Source organism: Plectropomus leopardus, chromosome 6 (genome assembly GCF_026936395.1).
Source record: "Plectropomus leopardus strain MGB_pleo_1.0 chromosome 6, ASM2693639v1, whole genome shotgun sequence".
NCBI lineage: Eukaryota > Metazoa > Chordata > Actinopteri > Perciformes > Serranidae > Plectropomus > Plectropomus leopardus.
Genome location: NC_142181.1, coordinates 26093232 through 26119283, shown reverse-complemented (window position 1 = coordinate 26119283; position 26052 = coordinate 26093232). Strand labels below are relative to the sequence as shown.

At 38.4% G+C, this 26052-nt stretch overlaps 3 protein-coding genes across 4 annotated transcripts; all 3 read left to right on the top strand.

The window, feature by feature from the left end:
• The first annotated feature begins 889 nt into the window (after positions 1 to 889).
• On the top strand, positions 890 to 1855 carry LOC121943460 (odorant receptor 131-2-like). The gene has a single exon (XM_088078295.1). The coding sequence runs from the start codon at positions 890 to 892 to the stop codon at positions 1853 to 1855; it is 966 nt and encodes a 321-aa protein (XP_087934421.1).
• Positions 1856 to 5152: 3297 nt separating this feature from the next.
• On the top strand, positions 5153 to 6118 carry LOC121943459 (odorant receptor 131-2-like). Its single transcript, XM_042486979.2, has one exon. The coding sequence runs from the start codon at positions 5153 to 5155 to the stop codon at positions 6116 to 6118; it is 966 nt and encodes a 321-aa protein (XP_042342913.2).
• Positions 6119 to 8815: 2697 nt separating this feature from the next.
• Positions 8816 to 24915, top strand: p4ha3 (prolyl 4-hydroxylase, alpha polypeptide III). Of its 2 annotated transcripts, none has more exons than XM_042487126.2 (13): positions 8816 to 9151; positions 11918 to 12072; positions 12193 to 12416; positions 15668 to 15817; positions 15896 to 15947; positions 16077 to 16240; positions 18093 to 18269; positions 20812 to 20876; positions 22108 to 22267; positions 22353 to 22415; positions 22933 to 23001; positions 23706 to 23802; positions 24322 to 24915. In XM_042487126.2, the coding sequence occupies exons 1-13, from the start codon at positions 8964 to 8966 to the stop codon at positions 24390 to 24392; spliced, it is 1635 nt and encodes a 544-aa protein (XP_042343060.1). In that variant the 5' UTR covers positions 8816 to 8963; the 3' UTR covers positions 24393 to 24915. The 2 variants fall into 2 exon arrangements, with proteins under 2 accessions (XP_042343060.1, XP_042343059.1); XM_042487125.2 differs by having other exon boundaries at positions 18090 to 18269.
• Positions 24916 to 26052: the final 1137 nt, after the last annotated feature.

Below are 26052 nucleotides of genomic sequence, written 5' to 3'. Positions count from 1 at the left end.
TAATAATTTTTAGTGATTTAAAAAAAATCTTTAAAAAATGGCAGTAAAAGAAACATGAAACATAATATAGCCATTTAAACTTGTATGCTCTTTGACTAAAGCCAAATTAAAACATAAATCTCTCCCGAGTCCTTAAAATAATGAACAGTCCCACGTTATATATAAATATTCAGTTCAAATTCTGTTCTGAATTCACTATTTTTTTAATATAGCAATAGAAAAGAACCCATAAGGAGTGTCAATGGTTGTTTCAGAGAATAGTCTTGAAAATTTTCTTCAGTCATGGAAATTTATTGATAAAAATGTGCATGAGCCCTGTAAATCAATAAAAAACAATATATACTTTGTAGCCTGTTTTTTTGTATTGGCCACACAAAACTTGTTATTTTTTTCTGTCTTACACTGTGAAGTTGTTGTCTGCTCAACAGATTTGTAAAACATACATTGCATACATTGTATCTAGTCTGTTTCTATGCACAAGTACAGAAGCAGGATCCCATTTCCCCACTGAAATATCAATGTATGAGAAACATCATGCTGTATGACAATATCATGTAAATGATACATCTCTGGAGGATTCAGGACGAGTCAAACAGATCTGAATTGTGCCGAAGACTTCAGATAAGGGGGAGAGCATCTGTGAGATGTTCTTCATTTACCTTAAGAAGAGCGAAAGCTTGGTTAACTCATCTGACTCTTGGGTGAGTAATGCTCTTTCAGTCTTAATGTTGGATTTGTATTCAGTTACAGTGTAAATTGTCTGTTTTAAAGAGTGGATGAGGAAAAGCTAAATTTTAAATGTTTTGTTATTTTTTCATCAGCTATCAAGCATCTTGACTTTTCAACTTATTTTGTCTTTTACAGGTTTGCTCCAGTGTACAGTTGCAAAATGCAGAATCTGACTGAGTTTCCAGAATATGCAACTTCCAACAAAAGCCTGTCTGTGATCATCAAGGTGTGTGTGGTTGTCCCCTTCTTCTGCATCTTCCTCTGCTGCATTATGGTCATGCTGCACATCTTTGCATCTCACAGGCAGTTTCTGGACACCTCACGTTACATCCTGTTTGCCTCCATGCTCATTAATGATACCATCCAGCTCTTGTTCTCTGTGCTGCTCTTCTTCTTTGCCATGGGCCGAGTGAAATTTGCTTTTGTCTACTGTGTTCCTCTACTGTTTATTTCCACAGCTACTTTCCAGAACACACCTTTAATTTTGGCCACTATGTCACTGGAGCGTTATGTTGCCATCTTCTATCCCCTGCAGCGTCCGGCTGCCTGGCGCTCAGACCGTATCTGGATCATTATTCTGTCTCTGTGGCTCATCAGCTCTATTTTCCCTGTGATTCACTACTCTATTGGGGAAATTGATCCAGCTATGGATATCCTCTCTACCTCTGTGCTTTGCAAATCCACCCTTGTCAACTCATCTCCAATTCAAGAAATGTTTCTGGTCATTGTAAATATTCTCTTCTTTGCAGTAGTGGCTGTTGTCATCCTTTTTACATATGTAAGAATCCTGCTGGAAACCAGGAGGATGAGACAAGATAAAGTGTCTGTGAACAAAGCCATGCACACTGTGCTGCTGCATGGCTTTCAGCTGCTGCTGTGTATGTTGGCCTTTACTCACCCCATCACTGAAACTCTCATAGTGCTGCATGCTGACTGGAATCCAGCGGACATTGCCTTTTTTAATTATTTCAGTTTCATCCTTATTCCACGCTTTCTCAGCCCACTCATCTATGGCTTCAGAGATCAGACTCTCAGGGGCTGCATCAGGAAAACATTCCTCTGCAGCTCAGACAAAGTCAAACCTGGTGTTAGAGGCCAGCGGCAGGACAACTTGTCTGCTTCTTGAAGTGGCTGATTTAGTTTTGACAGAGCTCTTAAACCTAATGCACAAATGTCAAAAAATGTATTTGTGATATTGGAGTGGTTTCTGCAGGTCTAAAAGAGCACTGATTACAGTCTCTTCTTTTTAAAGGTATTTAAAAGTCTTGACTTCAATTAACAAACAGCAATTATTAAAATGTTTTCTTGCCTGCTGCAGTTAGTGATGTTAGCTGTCATTCTGTTAAACAAATGGGATTATTTTGACAGTGTGTTGCACACACAGGAAGATGATTAAATTCTTTTGTGTGAAGTTTCAGCCAGCAGCATCAGACCTGCAGCAAACACTGCCAAACCTGCAAAACTATGCTCTTTGTTTCATAATAGGCAAATGTTTATTTTTGGCAGAAATTAACTTAAATTTGATGAATCATTTTTAATTGGTAAATCCACGCAGTATCTGGGTAAAAGTCTGGTTTATCTTATTGATTACTTGGAAATTCTTGTCATGAATGCTTGAGGATCCTGGGAATATTTGAGGTATTAATTTGTACTAAATGTTTGTGATTTTTTTAGTCTCAACTTTATTTTAAAAAAATTTTAACATGTAAAACAACAAACACAATAACACACAACAGTCCCCCCACCCCCCAGCGGTACCCCAGTCATATATCGCATTATAAAAGGCCTTAGAAAATGTACTGAAAAAGAAGATAAAGAAATTGTTAAGGAAAAAAACAGACATAGTAACAAAAAGATTTAAAACTTTTAGAAAAAGAAAGAAAAAAACCTTTATGAACACTTAAAATATCAATAAAAACTTTGATAGTAAATAAAGTTACATTGGAGATATTGGGTTTATAACCCAGTAGTTGTGCACACAGCATCTTTCACTTTGTCGATAAGGGAAGCCCAGGCACAGATAGTTGATGGGTTGGCTCAATGTGGTATTAAAAAGTCTTAAATTCAACTGGCTCAACCCTGCAGAAACCCTGTTAAAATATTCTCTGTCTTCATACATGAATGCAGTTACCAGCAATGTCCGTTGTTCTAATCTAAATATTTACAGTAACAGTTTTGAATAAGAGAAGAACTGATATGAATTAAATATAAATGTATTACGCATTGCTTAAATCACTGGTAACCTCTGCTGCCCTGGAAAACGCAATCATGACCTTTTAGATCTTCAGATACATTGGCACCATTTTTTGAGACAAGATCAACAGTTTCATGGCTCGACTGCTGTTAATCATAAACCAGGCAGTGACCATATTCCTGTGCCAGCAGCGTCAATGACAATTACGTAATTATATGAAAGAATTTAAGGTGTCTTACAAAAACTCTGGCAACTGCTGCTAGGACTCCAACTCTCATTCTCCCAATTAGCATGCAGTGCTGATCACGCAGGATTTATGATGACTGTGTGACTGGGTTGCATACCAGCTAATGCTTCTGGCCTACTTTAATCCACTGTTATTGGACTGCAGATATTTAAAAGCCTAAGATCATAAAAATCTTGAAGATTCTTGCAGGTTTGTACACTGATATTTGCATTCACAAATCTGTGTGCTGTTCTCAGATGCAAAACAGTTGTTTGAATGCAGACACATAAACTGCAGCTTTAAAATGACAGTTTGGTTGTTGTACAGGGAATTCACCTGCAGGTGTCGCACTAACTCACTACCTTCAAATCAATAATGCATTTTTTTTTTCAGCAAGCAAATGTTTGACATCACCCACTTTAAAGCAAAGAAAACAAGTCAAATGAAAGTGGTGCATGAATTGCATCATAGTTTAATGCATTTCCATCATTTATTTGCATAAATTAAGGCTCAAACTGAATGTGCTCTTGTTTAATCATAAACTAGTTTTAAAGCATATTTAAAACCCTTGTATATGAAAGATCACTGTAGTAATGATCAATAAAAGAATAAATGCACTTAATTCAAATAAGACAGAACTATTTTCCTAAAGTTTTTCAAACTAGTTGTGCTCTAGACTAACTGCTTATTTACTTGTTTTTGGGTTCCTATCAAAATGTTTACATTTTACCCACGACTATAAAATTCGACCTTTCCTTTGTCAGTTTTAAGTTAACATTTTATTTAAACATGCTCCTTTTTGTATTTCTGTCTCATTTTATTTCTGTAAATGACTACACAATATTATATAATAAATATATATCCTTTAATATACGGTTATCTTGTGCATCATATGTTTTTGGTTGTGTCATGTCTTTTCTTCTTCAGCCATACAGCCCTTTCCAGTGAGAAAAATAACACGACAATATGCATCAAACTTCAACAAGATCAAGCCAAGGGCCCTGAGAAGGCCCATTTATGAAGGAGCAGTAGACAAATACTGTATTTTGCTGTAGTCAACTTAAAGATTGTGTTGCTGCTAGTTGGTCCCAATTCAGGCTATTCTCATGCACTGTGTATTTGTTTCTCTACAAAAAGTAATGAACCAAAATTCATACATATCTGATCCATGGATACCGGGTAAGTCCTGCAATATTCAAACTTGAGTAAAAGTGTAATTAGGGAGAATGGCAACTATGATTTGGAACTAATTTAGAACTGGTTTATGTACTTTTGTCACGTTCAATCAATGAAAACAATTTTTATGTTTTAACCACATCAGATGTTTTTGTGTAAACTCTGAAACTGCAAATCACCTTGTGGCCCGGGTGCCAAGATATGTGATTTTACAAGACTATGGGATGATTGGATGTTAGCCAAAACAATGAGAATTATAAAGGAGGTTTTTCTGGTTTATCAGTTTATTTTCATATGTGTAATAAACAATTTTATCAAAACAAGTTATTTACATGCCTTACACTGTGAAATGGTTGTCTGCTTAACAAGTGTGTTACACATATCCTTTCTCTAGTTCATTACCTTTTTTCCACAACAGCATCCCATCTCCCCAGGTAATGAAACACATCATGCTGTATGACAATATGTAAATAATGTATCTCTGGACAAATCAGGTCAAGTAAAACAGATCTGAACTGCACCGAACATTTCAGATAAGACATCCCAGCGATGATCTTCATGACAGATATCTAAAGCCTTGTTAACTCTTCTGACTGATGAAGGCAGTCTTAAGTGAGTATTACTCTTTTATTCTGAATATTGAATTTGTATTTATTCACACTGAAAATAATGTGTTTTAAAGAGTGGCTAAAAGAACCTGGACAAGCTGATGTGTATTGTTTTTGTCTCAGTTATTAAGTATTTTGAGGATGTATTTCAATGCGTAAGGATTTTTTAAAAATCTTTTTCTTGTCCTTTGCAGGTTTTCTTCAGTGCATCACTGCACAATGCAGAATCTGACTGGATTTCCAGGCAATGTAACCTCCAACAAAAACCTGTCTGTGATCATCAAGGTGTGTGTGGTTGTCCCCTTCTTCTGCATCTTCCTCTGCTGCATTATGGTCATGCTGCACATCTTTGCATCTCACAGGCAGTTTCTGGAAACCTCACGTTACAACCTGTTTGCCTCCATGCTCATTAATGATACCATCCAGCTCTTGTTCTCTGTGCTGCTCTTCCTCTTTGCCATGGGCCAAGTGAAATTTGCTTTTATCCTGTGTATTCCTTTGTTGTTTGTTTCCAGTGCCACTTTCCAGAACACACCTTTAATTTTGGCCACTATGTCACTGGAGCGTTATGTTGCCATCTTCTATCCCCTGCAGCGTCCGGCTGCCTGGCGCTCAGACCGTATCTGGATCATTATTCTGTCTCTGTGGCTCATCAGCTCTATTTTCCCTGTGATTCACTACTCTATTGGGGAAATTGATCCTGCTGTGGATATCTTCTCTACCCCTGTGTATTGCAGCTCTAGCATTATCAACTCATCTCCAATCCAGGACATATTCCGAGCTGCTGAAAATATTCTCTTCTTTGCAGTAGTGGCTGTTGTCATCCTTTTTACATACGTGAGAATCCTGCTGGAAACCAGGAGGATGAGACAAGATAAAGTGTCTGTGAACAAAGCCATGCACACTGTGCTGCTGCATGGCTTTCAGCTGCTGCTGTGTGTGTTGGCCTTCAGTTACCCCATCACTGAAACTCTCATAGTGCTGCATGCTGACTGGAATCCAGCGGACATTGCCTTTTTTAATTATTTCAGTTTCATCCTTATTCCACGCTTTCTCAGCCCTCTCATCTACGGCTTCAGAGATCAGACTCTCAGGGGCTGCATCAGGAAAACATTCCTCTGCAGCTCAGACAAAGTCAAACCTGGTGTTAGAGGCCAGCGGCAGGACAACTTGCTGGAAAACTAATGCTTTTGGCTTTCTTTAATCCAATTTGATTATTACTATTTCACATATTTAAAAATCTTTCATCACAAAAAGACACTATTGTTGTTGTTTTTCAAGCCCTTCTAGCAGATTAGTTAGTTGATATTTCTGTGCAGATTCTGGGTGCAAAAAAAAAAGAAGGATAGGCTACTTCTAGTATGGTGGTGACAATAACAATACAGATAGCAACCTTGGGGACTCCAAAAGTGCAAACTGGACCATCATAATGCAAAATGTGTCATTAAAGTACATATAAATTATGTTTTGTACTGATTTCATATTTACAAAAGTGAAGAGATATCTACATATATAGCACATAATTTATTCATGTTTTATGCATTTTTGTTCTAAATTCATTTCAAAGTGATGAGTGAGAAATGACAAGTTTGTTTTCATGGAAAATAATAAAGTGGTCACCTGTTAATTCCTCTTATAGACTGCTGGTTTATTTTGTTACTTTACAGCACATCACATTATGAAAATATGGGCTGTTCTAAACTGGTTTGACGTCAGAGTTAAAAACAGTTTGAAAATTGTAGGTTTTCTTCCCAAAACCATCCCTCCTCTACATTTCAACACAATCTAGATGCTTTTGACAAGTAAATTAATTAAAATGACAAATTTAACTAAATTATTTTCAAAATGTATTTACTTGTTTGCATTTTGAGAAATTATATAACAGTGATACTGGAGATTTTAAGTCATTAAACAAGACAACATGATGGTATAATGCAGAAATCTGAAGACAAAAATAACAATACATATTATCAATACAGACAATAGAAATAGCTACATAAATATGAGCTCATTTGGAAATGATTCCAGTTTAACACATTTCTACAATAAAGTTTTTTTCACCAAAATCTAAATGCAAACATCCTTGTAAAAATGCACAACACTTAATACATTGATTTCAGAGTTATAAAATGAAAAAAGACATTATTATAACACTTAAGAAGATAATCGAGCATACTTTGTTTTTGACAAAACACCCAGTGAGTCAGTAGTAACTGCACTGTTCAGGTAGTGAGCTCTGTATTTTGTCTGCAAGATTGTATTCTCTAAACATTATTTCTCAATTTTGTCTAAGGACAAACAAGTATCTTGAAACTAATAACCTACATAGTTTAAGTTAAAATAAAAAAAGAAAAGGTCAACAATCACTTTCATATTAAGCCATTGTTGTCAGGCCTTGAAAGGTCTGTAACAAAGATTCCAAATCTTTAAGACACTAGAAAGTGTTACACATGTTGTTCACAGAAACATCAAATTAGTTAACAAAGATACTTTAAGGCACAGGACTAGCCCATGAATTCAGAATATGTAGGATTATCCATTAAAAGAAGGGAGCAAATGGACCATTAGGCGTGGGTACAGCCCGGGAATGTGACTGGATGCTGGAAAGTGTTCAGGACCAGTCTCTCCAGTTCTGGGCATGCTCCATCATGGACTAGGCCTACCATGTGTTGTAAGAGAACTGAAATATTCAAATTTTAGTGAATTTGATAGGCCTACTGCAAATCCCTCTTAATTCCAAAGTTGGTTATATTGGTATATATTGGTTATATTATATCCAGGTTTGAAAAGAAACTGAGGATTAAATACCAACTTTTTGTCTTTTCACCTGCACCCTGTGTTTTGCTGTCTTTTCCTCCATGACTTTCTTTTTTAAAATTTTATCTTTTAGGGCTTTTTGCCTTTACTCCAGGATAGCTGGAAACTGACAGGAAAAGGGGTGAGAGTACAGGAATGAAACACAGCAAAGGGCTGCAGGGCGGAATTGAACCTTGGCTGCTGGAAAGGACTTAGCATTGAGGTCCCCCCCCTCCATGATTTCCTAACAGTTCTCTGCTCCCTGTCAGATAAATCTATGATACATTGTAACTGTCCTTCTTTATTATTTTTCTTTCCTTAGCTTCACTGGGTCATCCATGTCTGTTTTTATTCTCTCAGTCTCTCTGCCCCACTTTGATGATTTTGTATATTTTTAGCTTAATATTTCATTTAATGCCTTGGGTTGGAATAGATTGTAATAATCCTAATAAATATCCAGGATCTGAATACTTCATTGTTTTTTGTTTTAGTAATAATAATAATTACAATAATAATAATCATCATTATCATCATCATCATCATCATCATCATTATCACACTCAAGCAGGCAGACACACAGGAGTCACACTGGGCCGGTTGTGACAGCTGTTGTTTATTGTGGGACAGCAGTTTGAGCTAATTCGGTAGAACCGCCCATATTATTTATGTATTTAATTCACCATAGCAATGGCGTCACTCAAAATTATTTTTGACTGTGCAGCCCGTTGGTGGCAGACTGGTTGTTGTGCAGGACATTCACCTGCAGGTGTCGCACTGACTCCAAACTCAATACTTGATTTATTCAGCTTACTTGTAATTGTCCCTAATCACTCTCTCTCCAAAGCAATTTTTTTAAAAAGTTAAATGACAGTGATGCATAAATTACATCACGGTTTACATACATTTCTATCATTTACGCGAGTGATTCAAAGCTCAGGCTGAAAGAGCAGCTAATCAAAAACAGCTTTTATAACTGGCGCTGGATCCAAAACTCAATTCAGTTTAATGTATCCCTGGTATTAAGACTACAAATAAACCTGTCGGTATAGTGCTGTGATCCGGACTGAATCCAGGCTGTAGGTCAGTCCCCTAAACAGACGGAGAAAGCTGATCTCAGAGCAGATGAGGGAGATGCCCGTGTGTAGATCCTGACGCTCCATCAGACGGACAGAGAGAGGAGCTCAGTCACTGAAGCTGCAGCTGCAGAGGAGAAGGAACATTGTCTGCGCCGGAGATGAAGTATCCAACATGTGTTCACTTTATTTGGGGTCTCCTGACTGTAGCTGTGGTTCCCGTGTCTGTAGGTGAAATGTATACATCGCTGCTGAACGTGAAGCAGGCGATCAGTGTTGAACGGAAGCTGATCGATTACTTGAAAACTTACATTGACCACGAGTTACAGAGACTCGAGGACATCAAGCGGTGAGTTACCTGCATGCATGCATGATGCACCACGAAAACTGCTGATTGTTTCACAAGTTTTCAGTGTGCAAAACCTATAGAAAGAGAACTGCACATGTGAACTGGGAGTTTAAAGGACAATTTCGCTTCAATTCACAGTTTCAGTTTAAGATAAGTTTCTCCTGATAGCAGAGATACAAGACTGGGACAAATCCTGCAGCCCCTCCACAGACAGACAGTGAATCATAATGGAGCAAGTTTTTGGGGCATGATGATGAGAGCACACGTGGAGATTTAACTAGTCACATTTTCAGACCTTTCACAGCTTTTCCTTTTCACAGCTGTAATGAACCTTATTTGGATCAAATCATGCATAATTTAGGGTTACACTAAACCAAAACAGGCCACTTGATGACATCACTTCATGACTAATTTCGATTTTAACCTTTTGAAGGGCTTAATTTTTTTTAAATGGAAAGAAAACAATGAGCAACTTGAGCACAAATGGCCCCAAAATTTGCAAGAAATTATTAAAAAAAGACCAGAAAATTGACAAGAACAAAAAATAACAAACCATTGAGACAGTAAAAAAAAAAGAAAGAAATTGACCTAGAAAAAAAATGATATAAAAAAAATTATATATCTATTATAATTAGAAATATAGTTTTCCGGACATTTTTCCCTAGCTTTTATTTTAAAAAATAATTTACTAAATCTACTTTTTTCTTGCAATTGACAGGACAGTACGTGCCAAGTTTTTCCCCATGTTGTTTCCGAAAGAAAATCAAACCAATTAGCTCAATTAGTTCAAAAGTTTAAATACTTGTAAAGGTGCCTGAGCACAGCACAAGAAAAGTGATGTCATCATCCAAACTCATGTGAATAACACAGTTTAAATTCTATTTTGGGCTGTGTTTTATGAGGATGAGATTTTATTAGCTGCTCTCTTCCACTCAGAAGCTTTCATGGTGAAAACATGATGACTGATGGGAAGCAAGACCTAACGAGTCACTTTCCACTCATTTATAGTCATGATTCAACAGTGTGCCTCTCATGTAGCGGAGGAGCTCTTTTGACCATGAAATTGGTTAATTGCAGGGGCTATTTTGTGGTGTAAGGTTGGAAAATGAGTAATGTCATGCTTCAGCTGTATTCATCTGTTTTAACAATATCTATGATGATGAGAGAAATAATGTTAGCTTTCTGTCCCTAATATGTCAAGTCTAAAATTCCATATTATTCTATGGCATGGCACTTTAAAAACTCTCTTTATAAACAACAGTTTTGAAGGAATATGTAAGATTTAGGGAGATTCAATGGCATTTTATCTAATATAATTTTATTTAAACCTAATTAATTTCTATTAAAATAGAAATTGCAATAAAGCAGTTTCATGTTAAAAAATCAAGTGTTTTTTGTTGCAGAGGGGCCGCTAATAAAATAATGACGCAAGATGCCACTACGTCCTACACACTGCAGCTTCAACTGTACTGACTGATTGTCATCACACTGACATATGATTTGTATGGTATTTATTTCATTTTATTAATTCATCCATCAGCTGTAACTGCTCCTTGTTAGAGAATGGAAATCAGTGGATCTTCCTCTGTCCAGTCTATAGTTTACCCATTTAAGTGTAGTGGCAGTCTAGGAGGAGTTCGCATACTGGATGGTAAATCGTCTAGACCTGCACACTAAATGAGGGAATTATATTGATCTTATATTGATTCCATTTGGAGTAGAGTGACTCGTGAGCTGGCGATGTGGGCATGCGGCCCCTATGGTTCAGTGTTGGCATTTAAACAGTGGTAGACAGCTAAGCTCTGCAGTACATTGTAACTGTGTATAATTATTTTACGTTATTTGACATATATTTTGGGTATTATCTATCCTTTTTTCTCTGTTTTTGTTAATTTATTATTGGCTGTTCTGATCATTTTTGGTTTTGTTTTACTGTTGATGAATATGTTTATCCATGTGCTATTTTCTACCAGTTAAACATAAAAACATAATAAAAAAAATAATCATAATAAAATAACACAAAATAAAAATATTGTTCATAAAAAAAATTTTAAAAAATAGAATAAAGGTCTATAATTGTGCGAGAGGAGTGGTACACCCTGGACAGGTCTCCAGACTATCACAGGACCGACAGAACCCAGAGAAAACCCACGCTGGCACGGGGAGAACATGCAAATTCCACACACACGAGCCCCCAACAAAGGTCCAAACCCCATATGATTATCTGTATCTTTGCATTTGGTGTCACAGCTGTTTTCTCTGTATCTGCTGGTCATTTTATAATGTGATGCATCATTGTTTATATCCACTTTATTGTCTGCATCTATTACCAGCTTGATTCAGTCTGTTTATATTACTTTAAACCATTATATTTGACTTTAAAAAAAGCCTGTCTGTGCTGGGGGGACTATTTTTTTCTGAGATTTTTTTTTTTATCTTACACAAAAGCACCTTATTGTTCTCTAATGTGACATTGGTGTAGACTTCAGTGGGGACGCAGGGGAAAGGTTCCCTCATTATTTAGAAAATTTCTACCCCCCCCCTCCTTTTTTTTGTCTAAGTCCAAAACACCATAAATTGATGCATAATATACACAAATTGGTGCATAGAAATTTACCACAATGCAGGACTGTTTCACCGTTTCATATGTGTCCCACCACAATGATGAAACTAAACCTACACCCTTGTTCCCGGGACCTCTACATGTGAAACTGTCTGAGCACTTTTCCTACTTTCTGTAACCAATGTCCACATTCTTTCCCACAGCTTTTATGCCAGAGTGTCCAACCTTCACACTGAGTTTTACAAAGGCCCTGCGACTGCGATGGCGAACCCTCTGGTGGCATTCACCCTGATCAAGCGGCTACAGTCAGAGTGGCTGAATGTAGTCTACAGCAACGAGGCCCTGGAGAATATACAAGGTTTGCTCAGTGCCTTCTTCACAGACACATCTGGTGGTGATAACTAAACACCCCCCACGGTTCTCTGTTGTCACCACCCAACCCCCCTCCCAGTTCACCTTTTGGCCCTCTGCTGTCCAGCCCTCAGGTCCAGTTACAAGGAAGAAGAGGCTGATCTGCCCAAACTGGAGGACCTTCAGGGGGCCGCCAAGGGGCTGATGAGGCTGCAGGATGTGTACGCTCTCCAGGTCACGAGCCTCGTAAGGGGTCGTTTCCAGAGAGTCACTGATGGCGAGCCTGTTGATATCTACCTGCCTGCAGTGTCTGTCCCACTGTCTGGTGATGACTGCTTCATGGTTGGAAAGGTACACAATCCCTTAATTCTCTTTATTTCTCCCTCTTGTTGTTTTTACTCTTTGCCTTTGGTGGAAATACTTAAGAAAAATGATGAGTACCACAATCTAAAAATACTCAGTTACAAGTAAAAGTCTTTCATTCAAAGTCCTTCCCCAGAAGAACGGATGCATTATTAGAAGAATGTATTTAACCCTTTTAAAGAAGGCAATTAGCAATTCAACAAGACATGTCTTAAACATGAACTTTCTGACATCAAGGTAAAGCAGTGAAAGTATTTGAAATATAGGGTACACTTGATATTTAAATGTTTTGTTGCCAACCCCTCCACAGCAGTAAGTTGCCTTAAGTGTCAGCCTGCTTCTCCCCACTGGGGACACACTGACAGACATTTACTGTTTGTAATAGATATTTTCTAGAGATAATTACCCCCAAACAACCCCTTGTCAAAAAATCTTAACTTTACCTTCAAGTGCAGGTCTGTGTTGCTCATTAGTAACCTCTACATTTCCTAAAATGCAGCAAGTGAACATTATGAGGTTATGTTGAAACAAGTCTCCCATCCTTTTCGGTCACCTTTCAGTGTAAAAGTGCTTGTGTTAAGTAATGAGACTGACAGATATTTGGACAATGTGAAAATGTCCCTGATGAACATCCCCCTCCAAAAGGTCTGCTAAATACCTCTGCTCCAACCTGTCAGTCAATGTGGTGGGAAATCCAGACACGTGGCCTGGAAAAGTGGATTTTTTTTTTCCCATTGCGTGCCTGGGAATTTGTTTTATGTGAAGATAAATATACTATTATACAAGTATGAAAGAAAAAAACGGTTTCCCCTCTATGACTGCCACTGTTTATGTACAGTGGCGATGTGTTAGGGCAGGGTGCTGTGTGGGAGAGTCATCCTTTTGTATGGAAAAGACATTATCTCACGCAGCAGAAGGAGCAAAGAGCCGAGCTTGCCTTTGCTTGTAGTGACGCTGAGATTATCTGACACACGCTATAAACAGTTAGTTTTAGGGTGTTTTCAGTAAAAGTGCTGCCTGCACATGCTTTTATAAGGCTGTTCAACCACACCTCAGAGAGGTTTGTTACTGTAACATTAGTTTGTAGCTTTTCTGTGTAATTTGGAGCCATTTTAAAATAGAATAACAACTGATACTTCATTCAGGCTTTTCTGAGATCTGCAGAATATTAACTATTTTAAGAATTTATTGGTTCTTTAAAGACTAACAGCTCACAAATTATGGTGTGCAAAGTTGTGAGCTGGGCGTGTGATAAGGTAGACAAGTGTCGGTGTGTGATTAGTTCAGTTAAGAGGTGAGTTTGTGTGTTTGGGGGGGTCAAAGAGTACACTGGAATTTTTGTTTGTGTGTCGGAGGGGTTGTGGGTATAATCTGTGATTGGGGGGAGCCACATGTCACCCTGTGTCTGTGTGGGTGCTGTCAGGCCTGTAGTCAGCACCTACTTACTCAAATCAGATACAAAAGCTATGTTGTATGATGGCAGCTAAAAAGATAGACTGTAGCTAGTGTTCATGATTTTCTTACCGTTAAAACAACACTAGAGGTGTTTCTGATCAACAGACTCTGTCCACAGTGTACTTGCTTGAGAGATCAGACAGGTGTAATCTCATAGATTGGCATGATGACAGTGAACCAGGTTAAGAAAGAAGTGTATATATTTTTAAAAGGTTCAGAGACTAGAGCTGCAACCAGCTTTGTATCATAAGTGTGGGCAGTATGTGTAAATGAACTGTGCTAAACTTACCTCCACTATACCAGTGTCCAGATCTCCCTGCTCATCTACCAGCTCAAATTGGATATGCCTGCCAACACAGACACAAAGAGTATAAAGTGGATGAAGAGAGAGACCCGCCTCTCTATGTTTCTCTCTCTAAAACTTGGACCAAATTCAGATCTAACGAAGCGAACTAAAACTAGGCATTGCAATCAAATATAAACCAAGATTAGGTAACTGTACTGCCTATTTCTCACCTAAAATGCCTTCCGAAACATATTTCAGTGCACTGTTTGGCCGTATTATGATAATCTGTGAACAGGAAGTGGGCACCACAATGTTTTCTGTATTGTGTAAATGAAAACTGAGATCAAACATTAAAACTAAGCAATGCTGATCAAATAGAAACGCAGATTCTGTTACTGCGTTCCCCGTTTCTCTCTTTAAATATTTTTAGAAACAATTTTAACTTACTTAAATTTAATGAGACTGTTGCCACCTGGCTGCAAAATTGTTTTCAGATTAGCAGCTTGCATTACATGACCTGTCAGCAGGAGTGTTTATTGGTCTGGTGCAGCGCAGTGCAGTCTGGTAGTTGTAGATTTTCTACCTTTTAAGGAAAATGGAATGCCCCAGTACTTTTTTCCTGTTTTCTCCTGCATAGGAGGCCCAGTTTTGTGAAAAGACAATTTCCACCAGTGATAATCTTCTGTGGACAGAAAAAAACATCCAATCTGGGGTTCTGGTGAACTGTAATGAGCAGTTTTCCACAATTTTCTAGACATTTTATAGATTAAACCATAAATCAAATGAAAAAATAATATTGGATTTAATCAAACTATTGCTGTACTCTAAAAAATAATACAAGTTACTGTTACATCACATCCTGAAGTTAGTATTTAGGTCAAGTAATGTTGCTGACATTATAACCTTAAGTAAATCAGTTTGTCATTAAAATCACGTTATGTTTTGCAAGAGAGAAATAAGAAATAAGTACAGAGATATACAAACAAAACACAGCATGTACACAAAGCATCAGAAAAAATCACAGTAACATGTAAAAAGGGCCTTAAGGTTAAATTAATTCAACAGAGTTTTTAAGTCTCATATTGTCTGTGTTGCTACTGTATTTCACATCACACTTATGCATTCCTTCAAGATGCCATCAGGGGAAAATCTCATTTTTTGTAATTCGATTCAAATTAAGTTGAAGTAGCCAAAATAGTTTGGCCTAAAAGCCTAGATCCAGCATGCCAGGGTGAAAGCATTATGTCAGCTGAATGATGAGATAGAGCTGGCTGAGGAAACTGATTCTGGCTTCTGCCGTCGACCCAAAGCTAGCCTGACAAGATCAGCTACCTAGATGTGACCCTAAAACCTATCTGGCAGCCATGCACGCACATGGACCCGTGCCATGATGACATTTGTTCCTCAAAGCCAGTGCCTGAACACATCCAAACATGCAGACACTTAGCTGCCTTAAAAAAGACTGTCTGTAACCTAGGAGTTATACTGTATTCTGCAGGTGGCCTACGAACAGGAAGACTATTACCATTCGGTGCAGTGGTTGGAGGAGTCGGTGCGTCTCTTCAGAGGATCAGGGGGCGAGTGGAGCCCAGAGAATCAAGGCACTTTAGAGGATGCTCTGGACCACCTGGCCTTCTCTCACTTTAAAGTAGGTGAAAGGACAGTTTGGAAATGCACATGTGGAAGACAAATGATGGATTGCCCTAAATTCCTCTCGTTGTTTTAGACAGGAAACATCTCCTACGCTCTCAGTTTATCTCAGGAGTTACTGCATCATGGTAATTCTTTTCATTTAACTTCTCCCTATTCTTTAATCCTGTCTGTGGTGCTAAACTTGTCCCTAAACTAAAAAGCTACACTGCAACTAAGACACCAAGCCATTACTCTATTTCCTTGTTTCTTCTCAGATCCAATGAATGGAAGAGTTTTGCAGAATGTTGACAAATATGAGAAGTTGCTGGTTACCAGTCCACCCATATCAGTGAGGGGCGCTGGGCTGAGGAGACCCACCTCCAATCATTTAACCACCAGAGACACTTACGAGAGGCTCTGCCAGACACAAGGCTCTCAGGTATTCATCACCATTAATCATTTTAAACACATACTGCAAACTAGGAAAATATCTTGAAGGGATCAGGGATGGTTAATACAACAACCAGAGTATTTATAATTGTATTATGCTAACCAAACATGCATAGTAATTCTGCTTTTACACTCTCTTCCTTTAGGGATGTACAATCAATCAAATGTTCCATATGATGTTCATCTGCCGTTGTACATTTGAGATTTTAGAGAAAATGCTCAGTAAAGTCAGCAGTGAGTTATGTCCTGCTGGATGTGTAATGTTGAAGGATGCAACTTACATGTAGAAAGAGGTTTAGAGAAGGGGGGCGGAGAAGGGGGAGGCTTCTCCAGCCCTGAATGTTTTCTCAGAATCCACAAATTTATATTCTACTTCTCTCTAAAGCAGGATACTCAACTTGCTTTGTGTGGATGCCAGTTTTGCAAAATGTCAAGAGTCTGGTGGCCAGAAATTCAGGAAATTAGGAACCGCTTCTATTGGCTAAACAAGCTCTATTTTAAAGCTTTTTATGCACTCTAATGCAACAAAAGCACAAAAAATCCCAGTGTGAATCATTTTATTTTCATTGTAAATTAGAAAATGGTCTAAGGGCCACCTGGCACTCCATAGCAGGCCAGATTTGGCCCACATGCAGTAAGTTGAGTATCACTGCCCGAAAGAAATCTATCATAATTTAGTTAATGGTATTCTGTTTGCCTTATATTCAGTTTACATTTACTTGACATTGTTGGGGACCCTTCGCAATTTTAGCAGCCCAGATTATTATTGTATGGATTCACATGTAGCAGATATGTAGTTAACATTTATCCACTGAACTCTATTCGAGCAGAGTATAACAAAAATAGGTTTCAAGATTAGAAATGCTGTTTACACCAAATTCATATACCTTACTCAACCTATGTTATTGAACTTAAAAGTAATAAAACAGACCATTTTTGCCCCTTTTTAGGTGGCGGGAGTGAAAATGATCATCTTCAGCATTTATGTTAAGGCCCTAAAATAACAACAAAACTCAAGAGGGAAAGAGATGGAAACAAACTTAGTACATATGGTATTTTAGGCATTGAACTCTTTAGCAGAAATGTTTCCTGGTGGTTTTAGTTGTAACTCATTGTCACACATTAAAAACACTTGTTCTTTCAACACTGGATTGTGTTGTTTATGTGCTAACTAGTGTCCTGTCTGTGTTCTGGTTACCTTTTTTTAAATGACGGTTACAGATGACCATTGCTTGCTGGTATGAGAGAGAGATATTTCCTTTTACACATACACAGAGCGTACATTCTACTTGGCTGTTGGCTGTAGTCTTTGCAGTGTGTTTAACACAACTTTTTTGGGTGAGACACAGGCAAGGTATCATTAATGTCTGTACCAAGCTTAATGGCAATCATCCAATAGTTGGTAGCAATAAAGGAATCCTCAAGGATTCACCAAAGTCAGAAGGGTTCATCCTCTGGGGACCATGTGTGTCAAAAACTGGCTGTTGACATGTTTCAGCCAGAACTGAGGTAGTGAAACGACTGCTAGCTTGGCTAAAATAACCACATCAAGTCTCTTTTTTAAAGCTGTTTAAACAGCCCCAAGTTTTTAGTCATATATTTGACAAAAATCTTTTCAGCCTTTTCAGCCTTTCTACAAAAGTTTATTAAGATGCAAGTTTGTATTTGGGGCTTCCTTCGCCAGTGAAAGACCCTAATTATCCTGAAGTCATATTTTCTTTTGTGGGGAGAGAACAATGCTAAGAGTAATTGTTTGCAGATAAAAAATAGAAAAACATGAATTCTTGTTTTGATCTTTTTAATGGATGAATGGATTAACAGGTGCCTGTTTCTCTTAGCAGCACATGCATTTTGAAAACCCAAGACTATTCTGCGACTACTTCACCAACGGGAATCCTGCGCTGCTCCTGCTGCCAGTCAGACGTGAAGTGCTGAGTCTGCAGCCGTATGTGGTCCTTTACCACGACTTCATCACCGACACAGAGGTTGAGGACATCAAGAGGGTGGCCCAGCCAGGAGTAAGTGCATCTTGCTCATCACTTTTGGTTAAAAAATAAAAAACCCATGTCTCTAACACGTCAGATTTTTAGGAATAATAAAAAAAAGAGCCATGTTTTCACAGTCGGTGCTTTAGTTCCTCAGATTGGTTTTGTATCCCATGTTTTGTTGAGTTTTCTCACATGGGACTCACAAAAAGTGAAGCTGCAAAGTATTTTTTCTTGGCAAAAGTAAAAGTTTAAGGGAGTCTCTTGAAATGTGTTGAAATCAACAAATAGACGAACCACGTTTGAGAGTGAGTTTAACATTTTGTCAAGTGAACGCCTTGTGAATCAGTCCGACATTGAAAAATCAGGTCTTTTCTAAATAATTAAGATAAAACTACCTATAGTTACCACAGATATTAACTTTTATTTGCAGCTTCCACCAGGAAACTAGACTCTGTTGATGCTGGCTTTGCTGGTATCATTGTTGTTTCGGGATGTTCTCCAACACATGGCCATATGTTAGCTTTCCATCACTCTGAAATGAGCAGGACTGTAGTGCAACCACTTTAGGGTCCCATGGTACAAGCTGTGCATTGACACTACAGCTGATCTCTACTGACTGAGACAAGAACAGTCCTCACAAGGTGTCACATGCCATGTTATAATAGTGTTCATCCACCACATATTCATCACTGTTACTATGTTAAATGTTGCGTTATGAGTGTCATTTGAGTAAAGTGTGTCAATAACCGTACTTGTCATGGCAAAAAAATCATAGTTTGGGTAGCTTTGTTCAGTTCCTCCAACAATCCAAAAATGATCTGAAGCTCAATCCTGAGGCTGTTCTGAAGCTGGTTCTTTAATAAATAAAAAATATAGCAAATTCTGATCAACTGATATCAATTTCTGGCTTAAAACAACTAACTCTGGTTAGGTTCCCTCTACAACTGGTTACATCCAGCCCATTCACAGTACAGATATGGATACAGATAGTTTAGTTGATTGAATTGATACAAATACAGATATATGTAATGATGTACTTGTGCATCCCTATTAATAAACCCCAAATCGTTTTGAAATAAACAATAAAGTTTGCCTCAACCTCGCCCAAATACAGCATGCGTTTGTACTAATAATCCAAGAAAATAACATATATAACAGTATAATGCTCTGAAACGCGCCATTTTGTATAATGAGTACTTAAAGTAGTGCATTTTGCTGATTAAACTTTGTCAAGTGCTTTGAAAAGGATAATTAGCTTGAAGTCAAGTGGCAACATTATGCAGCCTTGAGACTGAAATGATTTTATGGTATTATGAGTAAAGGTGCCTTTAAAGAATATTTTTGGAAACATACATAATGTGCTCTGCTGTGGGGCTCTCTGGCTGCTGGGGTGCAAGCCAACCTTTTTCTCCTGGAAAGATCCTGGAAAAACCCTATGGAGGAAGTGTTGGTGTGCTTCCAAACATTTAGCAAGGCTTAAAGGAATGAGGGATACATTACTATAAAAACTTGGCGAAGCGCCTCAAACTGTCCAAATAACCCTGCTCGGCTCCACTGGTAAATATTCAGCCCACTATCACAGAGCCTCAGTATCTATATGAAAGCAGCTATCAATTTACGGTTCATTTAATGGAAAGCTGCAGTGTCTGGTCCTCAGAGCTGACTCTGTTACTTTTGGGAATATTTGGTGGGCTAACTCAATTGGTGCCCTATAGTGTCTGTGAGGTTTTGGCATTGTTCAGTGAGTTTTCCAGCGTTTGTTCAGATGGAAACCCCAGTACTTATTTCATCATTATGTCAGCCTGTGGGTTTATTGAAAACAGGCTCAGGGTATGGTATTAGTTTGGAGCAGTGAGCTGCATTTGTTAACCATGATGATCATGGTTTACACTTTGTTCATGCTGGATCCCAGAGCCTTTAGCACATGTTGTTCTGAGTTAACAAATCTGTCATTGTGTTGCTTTCTTGATGAGGAATTGATATGAGAAATAATACGTTTTTTCCCCAATTTAGCCTCTTTTGTGCTTTACAGAGACATAATGTCTCTTCTGGTCATAGGGTGCCTGGAAGTCATCATGAGTTTGAATTTCAAAGTGAATCAGATATATTGTGTTAACAGTTTTTTGCATAGAACATTTTGCAAACTGTAAAGCACATATGAAGTAAAGCACTCCATATAAATCACAGAGGCTCAGTTTTAAGAAGGACAGTCTCTGTCCAAAACATATGGACTTTTGACTTTTCCCAGACTCCCTTCCAGACTTTTTGAGGTGCACTTTGGCAAGGTGAAGATAAAATGAAACTCATACCTGTAGTTGAAGAAGGAGAAATTTCCCCCAAAATCGGTTATGCTAGACTAGAAAAATCATCCAAGTACATCTTTGTGGCCTTTAAGATGTACATTTTTTGATTTTCTTGAATCTGCTTTCAGTTGTTATTTTGAGCAGATCAGTGTAGCATGTCAGCATGTTATAACTCACATTTCCTTATGTCCTGCAGCTGGATATCAGAGCTTGGCTGCAGTAACAACAACATGCTCATAAAATGGTGTTTTTCTGTCTTTGCTGACCAGTTGAAACGATCTGTGGTGGCAGCTGGAGAGAAACAAGCAACAGCAGAGTATCGCATCAGCAAGAGGTACAAATTACTGACAACAATTTTTTCTTATAACACTTGTTGGAGTTAAAAATAAAATTTAAAACACTTAAAGGAACAGTGTTAGATATAGTGGCATCTTGCGCTGAGGACTGCAGATTGCAATCAGCTGAAATTTCTCATGGTTTTCTTCTGTGTTCATCGTTCAGGAGGTTTTTACTGGGAGGCGAATCATCCACAGATGTCTCTTCCTCAGACCATGGGCAGTATTCACAAAGATTCGTAGTACAAAAGAGTTTGTCCTGATGACAAAATTCTCAGAAAATTCTTAGAATTGTGACATTTTCTAAGAACATCCCCATTAAGTAATGACTAGGTCCTGGGAAAGATAAAACTAATTCACAAAGGGTATTAGCCCCTTAAGCTCCTAAAGTAAAAATCTGTTTGGAGCAGACAGGAGGACTTTTAAGGTGTGTAAGAGTTTCTGAAGCAGAGGACAAAATGGTGGAAAGACAGAAAGGTCGAAGAAATATTCTCCAAACTCTGAATGACAGTGAGTTAATGAGTACTACAGTTAAGTAAGTGCAGGGATGTTTGTGGTTGATCTCATTAGAGATACTGTAATATCTCCCACCCAATGCAGTAACACTGTAGCTCCACAAATAAAGTGATCACAATCCTAAAATATTTGCAACTGTAAAAATGTTACAGTGCGCCTGTGATCACACAAAAAGGACTTCCACAGCCTCAGTGTTATACAGTTCATTTCCACTGGGTGTCTGCACTTTGCAGGCTCATGAAAGGGCATGTCTATGACAACCAATCACATCTGTTAAAAGAATGTGTCATACCTAGCCACAGAGTCACATTTCTGTCCCTTCCTTGCTCTGAGTATTTTCCTAAATCTCTCCTAAACTAGGACTATTTGCTTGAAATTTTTACGCTAAGTCAGGAGCTCCCTGAGAGTTTATGAGAATGTTTGAGAGCATCGCCCTAGGTGATTAAAAGCAGTTAAACACTAAATAAAGTAGTTTCATGTTACAAATCAGTGTTTCTCTGATGCTGTTTGGCTCACTTAACAGGACATTCTAAGGTAACAAAAACACAACTATTCTGATTTTCAAGGTGATTTTACACAAAAGAAAACCCACTTATTATATTATATTCCATTTCTGCCAATATATCCCTCTATATCTACACCCTGGACTTTTGACAGCTTGCAAATGATGTTCTTTTTCACTCTAAGTTGTTATTCATATGTGTTTTATTTCAGTGCATGGCTGAAGGGCTCAGCACACTCCACTGTTGAGAAGCTGGACCAGAAGATCTCCATACTAACAGGTCTGAATGCGAAGCATCCATACGGCGAGTATCTCCAAGTAGTGAATTATGGGATTGGTGGCCATTATGAGCCTCACTTTGACCATGCTACAGTAAGTTGCAACACTTGATTATATTGCTGTAAACTTTACATGTTTTCTGTACTTCCATTAATAACAATGAATCAACATTTTCTAGTCGCCTTCAAGTCCTGTGTTCAGGCTGAAAACTGGGAACAGAGTGGCAACCTTCATGATTTATGTGAGTGAAGCCAAACCATCTTGTGACCCTGTATGACCCCAGCCAGAGGTTCTTGGGCAAGTTCCTGTTCGTGCTGCTCCAAAGTCTAAATTAAAAACACAGAGGTCAGGCCTTTGCCACGAGTGCTGCAAGACTTTGGAACGATCTGCAGGAGAAACACAGACTAGATGTGACTTCAGTGCTTTTATAGATGTTCTGTCACACAACAGACTTAATCCAAACTCTAAATTTTGTCTTTGGCTTCCATTATACAGCGTACATCTATTATTGCCCTTATCTTTTTGTTCCATTTATTTTTTTAATTCATTTTTATCTTGTAGCTAATCTTTTAAGTGATTTTTAACTGTGTTTTGGCTTATTATTCTCATTAATGTGAACATTTGAGTACAACCAAGTTGTGATTTTTGAGAACGGTCTTTTGTGAGGCTTTTAAAACAGTGCAGCAGACTTAACGGCTTCTCATAACATGAGCACATAAACACAAGACACAGCTCTGAAAGAATGTCCTTTTCCACAGCTCAGCTCTGTTGAGGCAGGTGGGTCTACAGCCTTCATCTACGCCAACTTCAGCGTTCCTGTCGTGGAGGTAAACACTGCAAATGTCTAAAATGAGCTGCTCTTTGGTCCTCATGTCATTTTTGCCTCAGGCTAGATCCTTTTCACTTCACTCTGCGCCTCACAGTCTCCAGTGCAGCTGCCAAAATGCTAAGAGGTCAGATCCTAGCAACAACAGTCATGACATAATGCTGCTATATATAAAGCTGCGTCTCAGTGGAGATTGAGGCTGTTTTTTTGGTTGATAAATGAGTAGCAGAGGAAGGTTTACCAGGCCAATCCTGGGGTTTAACCTCTCACCTTTCATATTATTGAGATCTCACTTCCTGGCTGTTTATACAGAAAATAACTGAACTTAACAAACTGCGCAATAAAATACTTGCAAATAAAATAGTGTAGCTCTTGTGCTTTAAATTCGACTTGCCTGAGATATTTAAAGTTGAATTAGTCAATTGAGAGAAAAATAGTGTAATATGATATCTGACAAATCATTAAGCTGAATTTACAAGCAAATAATACCAAATATTCATACTTTTCTGTGTGTTTTATTATAGTACACAGAGTATATTTTGGACAGTTGTGGGAATAATGGGAATTTTTCACCATTTCTAACATTTTAGTGATTGAAATGTCAATCGGCTAACCAGGGAAATAACCGTTAGATTAATTGATAATGAAAATAAACTTGTAACTTTTCTAATATTAAAGTGATTTATTTTGTTTTTTAATTCACAGAAAGCTGCCATTTTCTGGTGGAATCTCCACAGAAATGGTCAAGGAAATGTTGACACGCTGCACGCTGGCTGCCCCGTGCTTATCGGGGACAAATGGGGTGAGAGTCAAGAGATCCAGTATGATATGATGATGCTGTCTACAGGACCCAGAAAGTGATGTGAATAAGAAAGATAGGAACAAGGCACAGTCATTTATCAGCGTCCTTGCTCTCTTTAAACAGATTATGCTTTTTGCATCTTTATCATGGTCCAGAGTTCAGCTCTCCTGTCATACAGGAGCTAATGCAGAGAGCAAGGCAACATCTGTGCTACATTATGCATTTTAGAGATGTTAGAAAGTGCAGTTCAAATGCTGATCGCTCATCTTGGAAGATGAACATCTGCTGCCGGTTGTCTCAGACAGTCAAACTCCTGAAATGTGTGTTGGGGAACGATATTAATCATTGCAGAGCAGCTGCAGAAGCAATAGGTGGCTGTGTTGTTTTTAGCAACCATGTACAAAAGCAGAAACTAATCTTAAAAACAATTATCTGAATGTTTAAAAGACGCAAAGGCAAGAAAACCTTCATTCATGTAGTTTGTTTTCTGTATTTAAGATATTTTTCTGTATGTTGCAGTGGCAAACAAATGGATCCATGAGCATGGCCAGGAGTTTCAACATCGCTGCAGCCTGAATCCTGAGGAGTGAGAGGGGTGGAGCGAGAGCTGGGCCCCTTTTTGGAATACAAGAGCCAGCCTCTACAATTGACATGCACGCTTGCAGGCGGAGAGAAGGAGGGAGCCAGAAAGTGAGCACACAGGCAGGGGAGGGGAGAGCCGTTTTAGGGCAGCCTGTGATTGGAGCCCCGGGCCCCAGGGAGCCTGAAGCACTGCAGTGGACACGGACAGCACAAGGCAGAGAGGCGGGGTAGAGGAGGACTGGGTCAGTTGGCAATCAGCCCCCAGAGGCCAAATGCTCTCTGGCTCCTACTGGCCAGTTCCTGCAGATGGAGAGAGGCCTCTGCATTCACGCACTGCGCTGGTTTCAGTTAACTGTGTGAGGCTGTTTGCCTCCTGCTTGCTCAAAAACTGACATGTTGCAGTCCTTTTTCTACACTGGGCCCACTCTAGGGTCTGTCATTACAAATCAACACAGAAGTACGTTGGCATACTATAAGAAGTTTACAAAGCTACCTAATGTGCCTGAATCACAATAAAAAGTGAATAAGTGACGCACAAGGCATCTAGAATATTTTTTTAATTGATGTGATGCTGCAGCCAAAGACAGAATTCTGGTTTTGGATTTGAATATTTAAGTGAATTTAAATGTGATAATGCTTCCATGAAGTGCTGGAACAAGCTGATACAGAGTAAGTGACATTATCATACACAGTGGGAAAAAGTTTTATGATTTTAAAGGGTAACTTTTTCACCTGAACCTTATCTTGCCATTTTCTGTGTGTCTGAGTGACTAATGGTAACAACATTTTTTTTTTAGATTGGTCCAGTGTTGGGCCAGCGCCTCAGACAGCAGAAGTCACACAGGCTGCAATGTAACCACTCAGGGCATTTGTGCATCATCAATGTATGTTTTCTAAAAGTTCTTGTTTTTGCCACTGACAGGCCCAGATTGTTATTTTAAGTCACTGACAGGATTATGGAAATGATCTCTAAAGAGACAGACCTTTTTCTTAAAGAGTAAAATCTTTTTTGTGTAACTGAAACCAGCCCCAGAATTGCCACAGCCAACCTCACCAGACTCCATTTAAATCAACATTTATTTTAGTGTGTATAGAGCCAGCATATATTCACATCTAGCTAGGTGAATTAAGGGTTTATTTTAACCAAATCAGAAGTGGTGATTGTTAAAACAGTGGGAAGATGAACTAAGATAGCTTTTGTGAGATTTATTTTGTTTTTGTCGACTTAAAGTGTGTTTTACAATGATACTATTACTGTTTGTTTAGATGGAGTTCCTCTAAATCTGAGGACATTGGCTTGCTTTTTTTTTTAAACATGGGGGAAAAAAAGGCAATGAGGAACTTGGTGAGAAATGTTCAGCACATTGCAAAAAATTAATAGATTTAGAAAATTATTTTTTAGGTCATATCCTCCTAAGTTGCTCATTGCCTTCTTCCCATGTTTTGTAAGAAATCAACCCATTTGTTCTTAGGTTTTAAAGGGTTAACAAAAAAAGTTATATCTCTGGAGGAATCCTCTCCATAATGTTGTCAAACACTTAAAATAACAATTTGAGCCCGTCAGTGGCAAAAACAAGCACTTGTATTTGGCCTATACTGACAGTGCACAAATGCCCTGAGTGGTTACACTGCATCCTGTTTCACCTCGCTGCTAGCTTCAGTACTGGA

What these genes read in the sequence shown, in the direction of transcription:
- LOC121943460 (XM_088078295.1), top strand. Translation starts at nt 890, where the DNA reads ATGCAGAATCTGACTGAGTTTCCAGAATATGCAACTTCCAACAAAAGC.
- LOC121943459 (XM_042486979.2), top strand. Translation starts at nt 5,153, where the DNA reads ATGCAGAATCTGACTGGATTTCCAGGCAATGTAACCTCCAACAAAAAC.
- p4ha3 (XM_042487125.2), top strand. Translation starts at nt 8,964, where the DNA reads ATGAAGTATCCAACATGTGTTCACTTTATTTGGGGTCTCCTGACTGTA. An exon ending in GCCAGACACAAGGCTCTCAG is followed by an intron (nt 16,241 to 18,089) that starts GTATTCATCACC and finishes TGTTTCTCTTAG; the next exon opens with CAGCACATGCATTTTGAAAA. An exon ending in AGAGGGTGGCCCAGCCAGGA is followed by an intron (nt 18,270 to 20,811) that starts GTAAGTGCATCT and finishes TTTGCTGACCAG; the next exon opens with TTGAAACGATCTGTGGTGGC.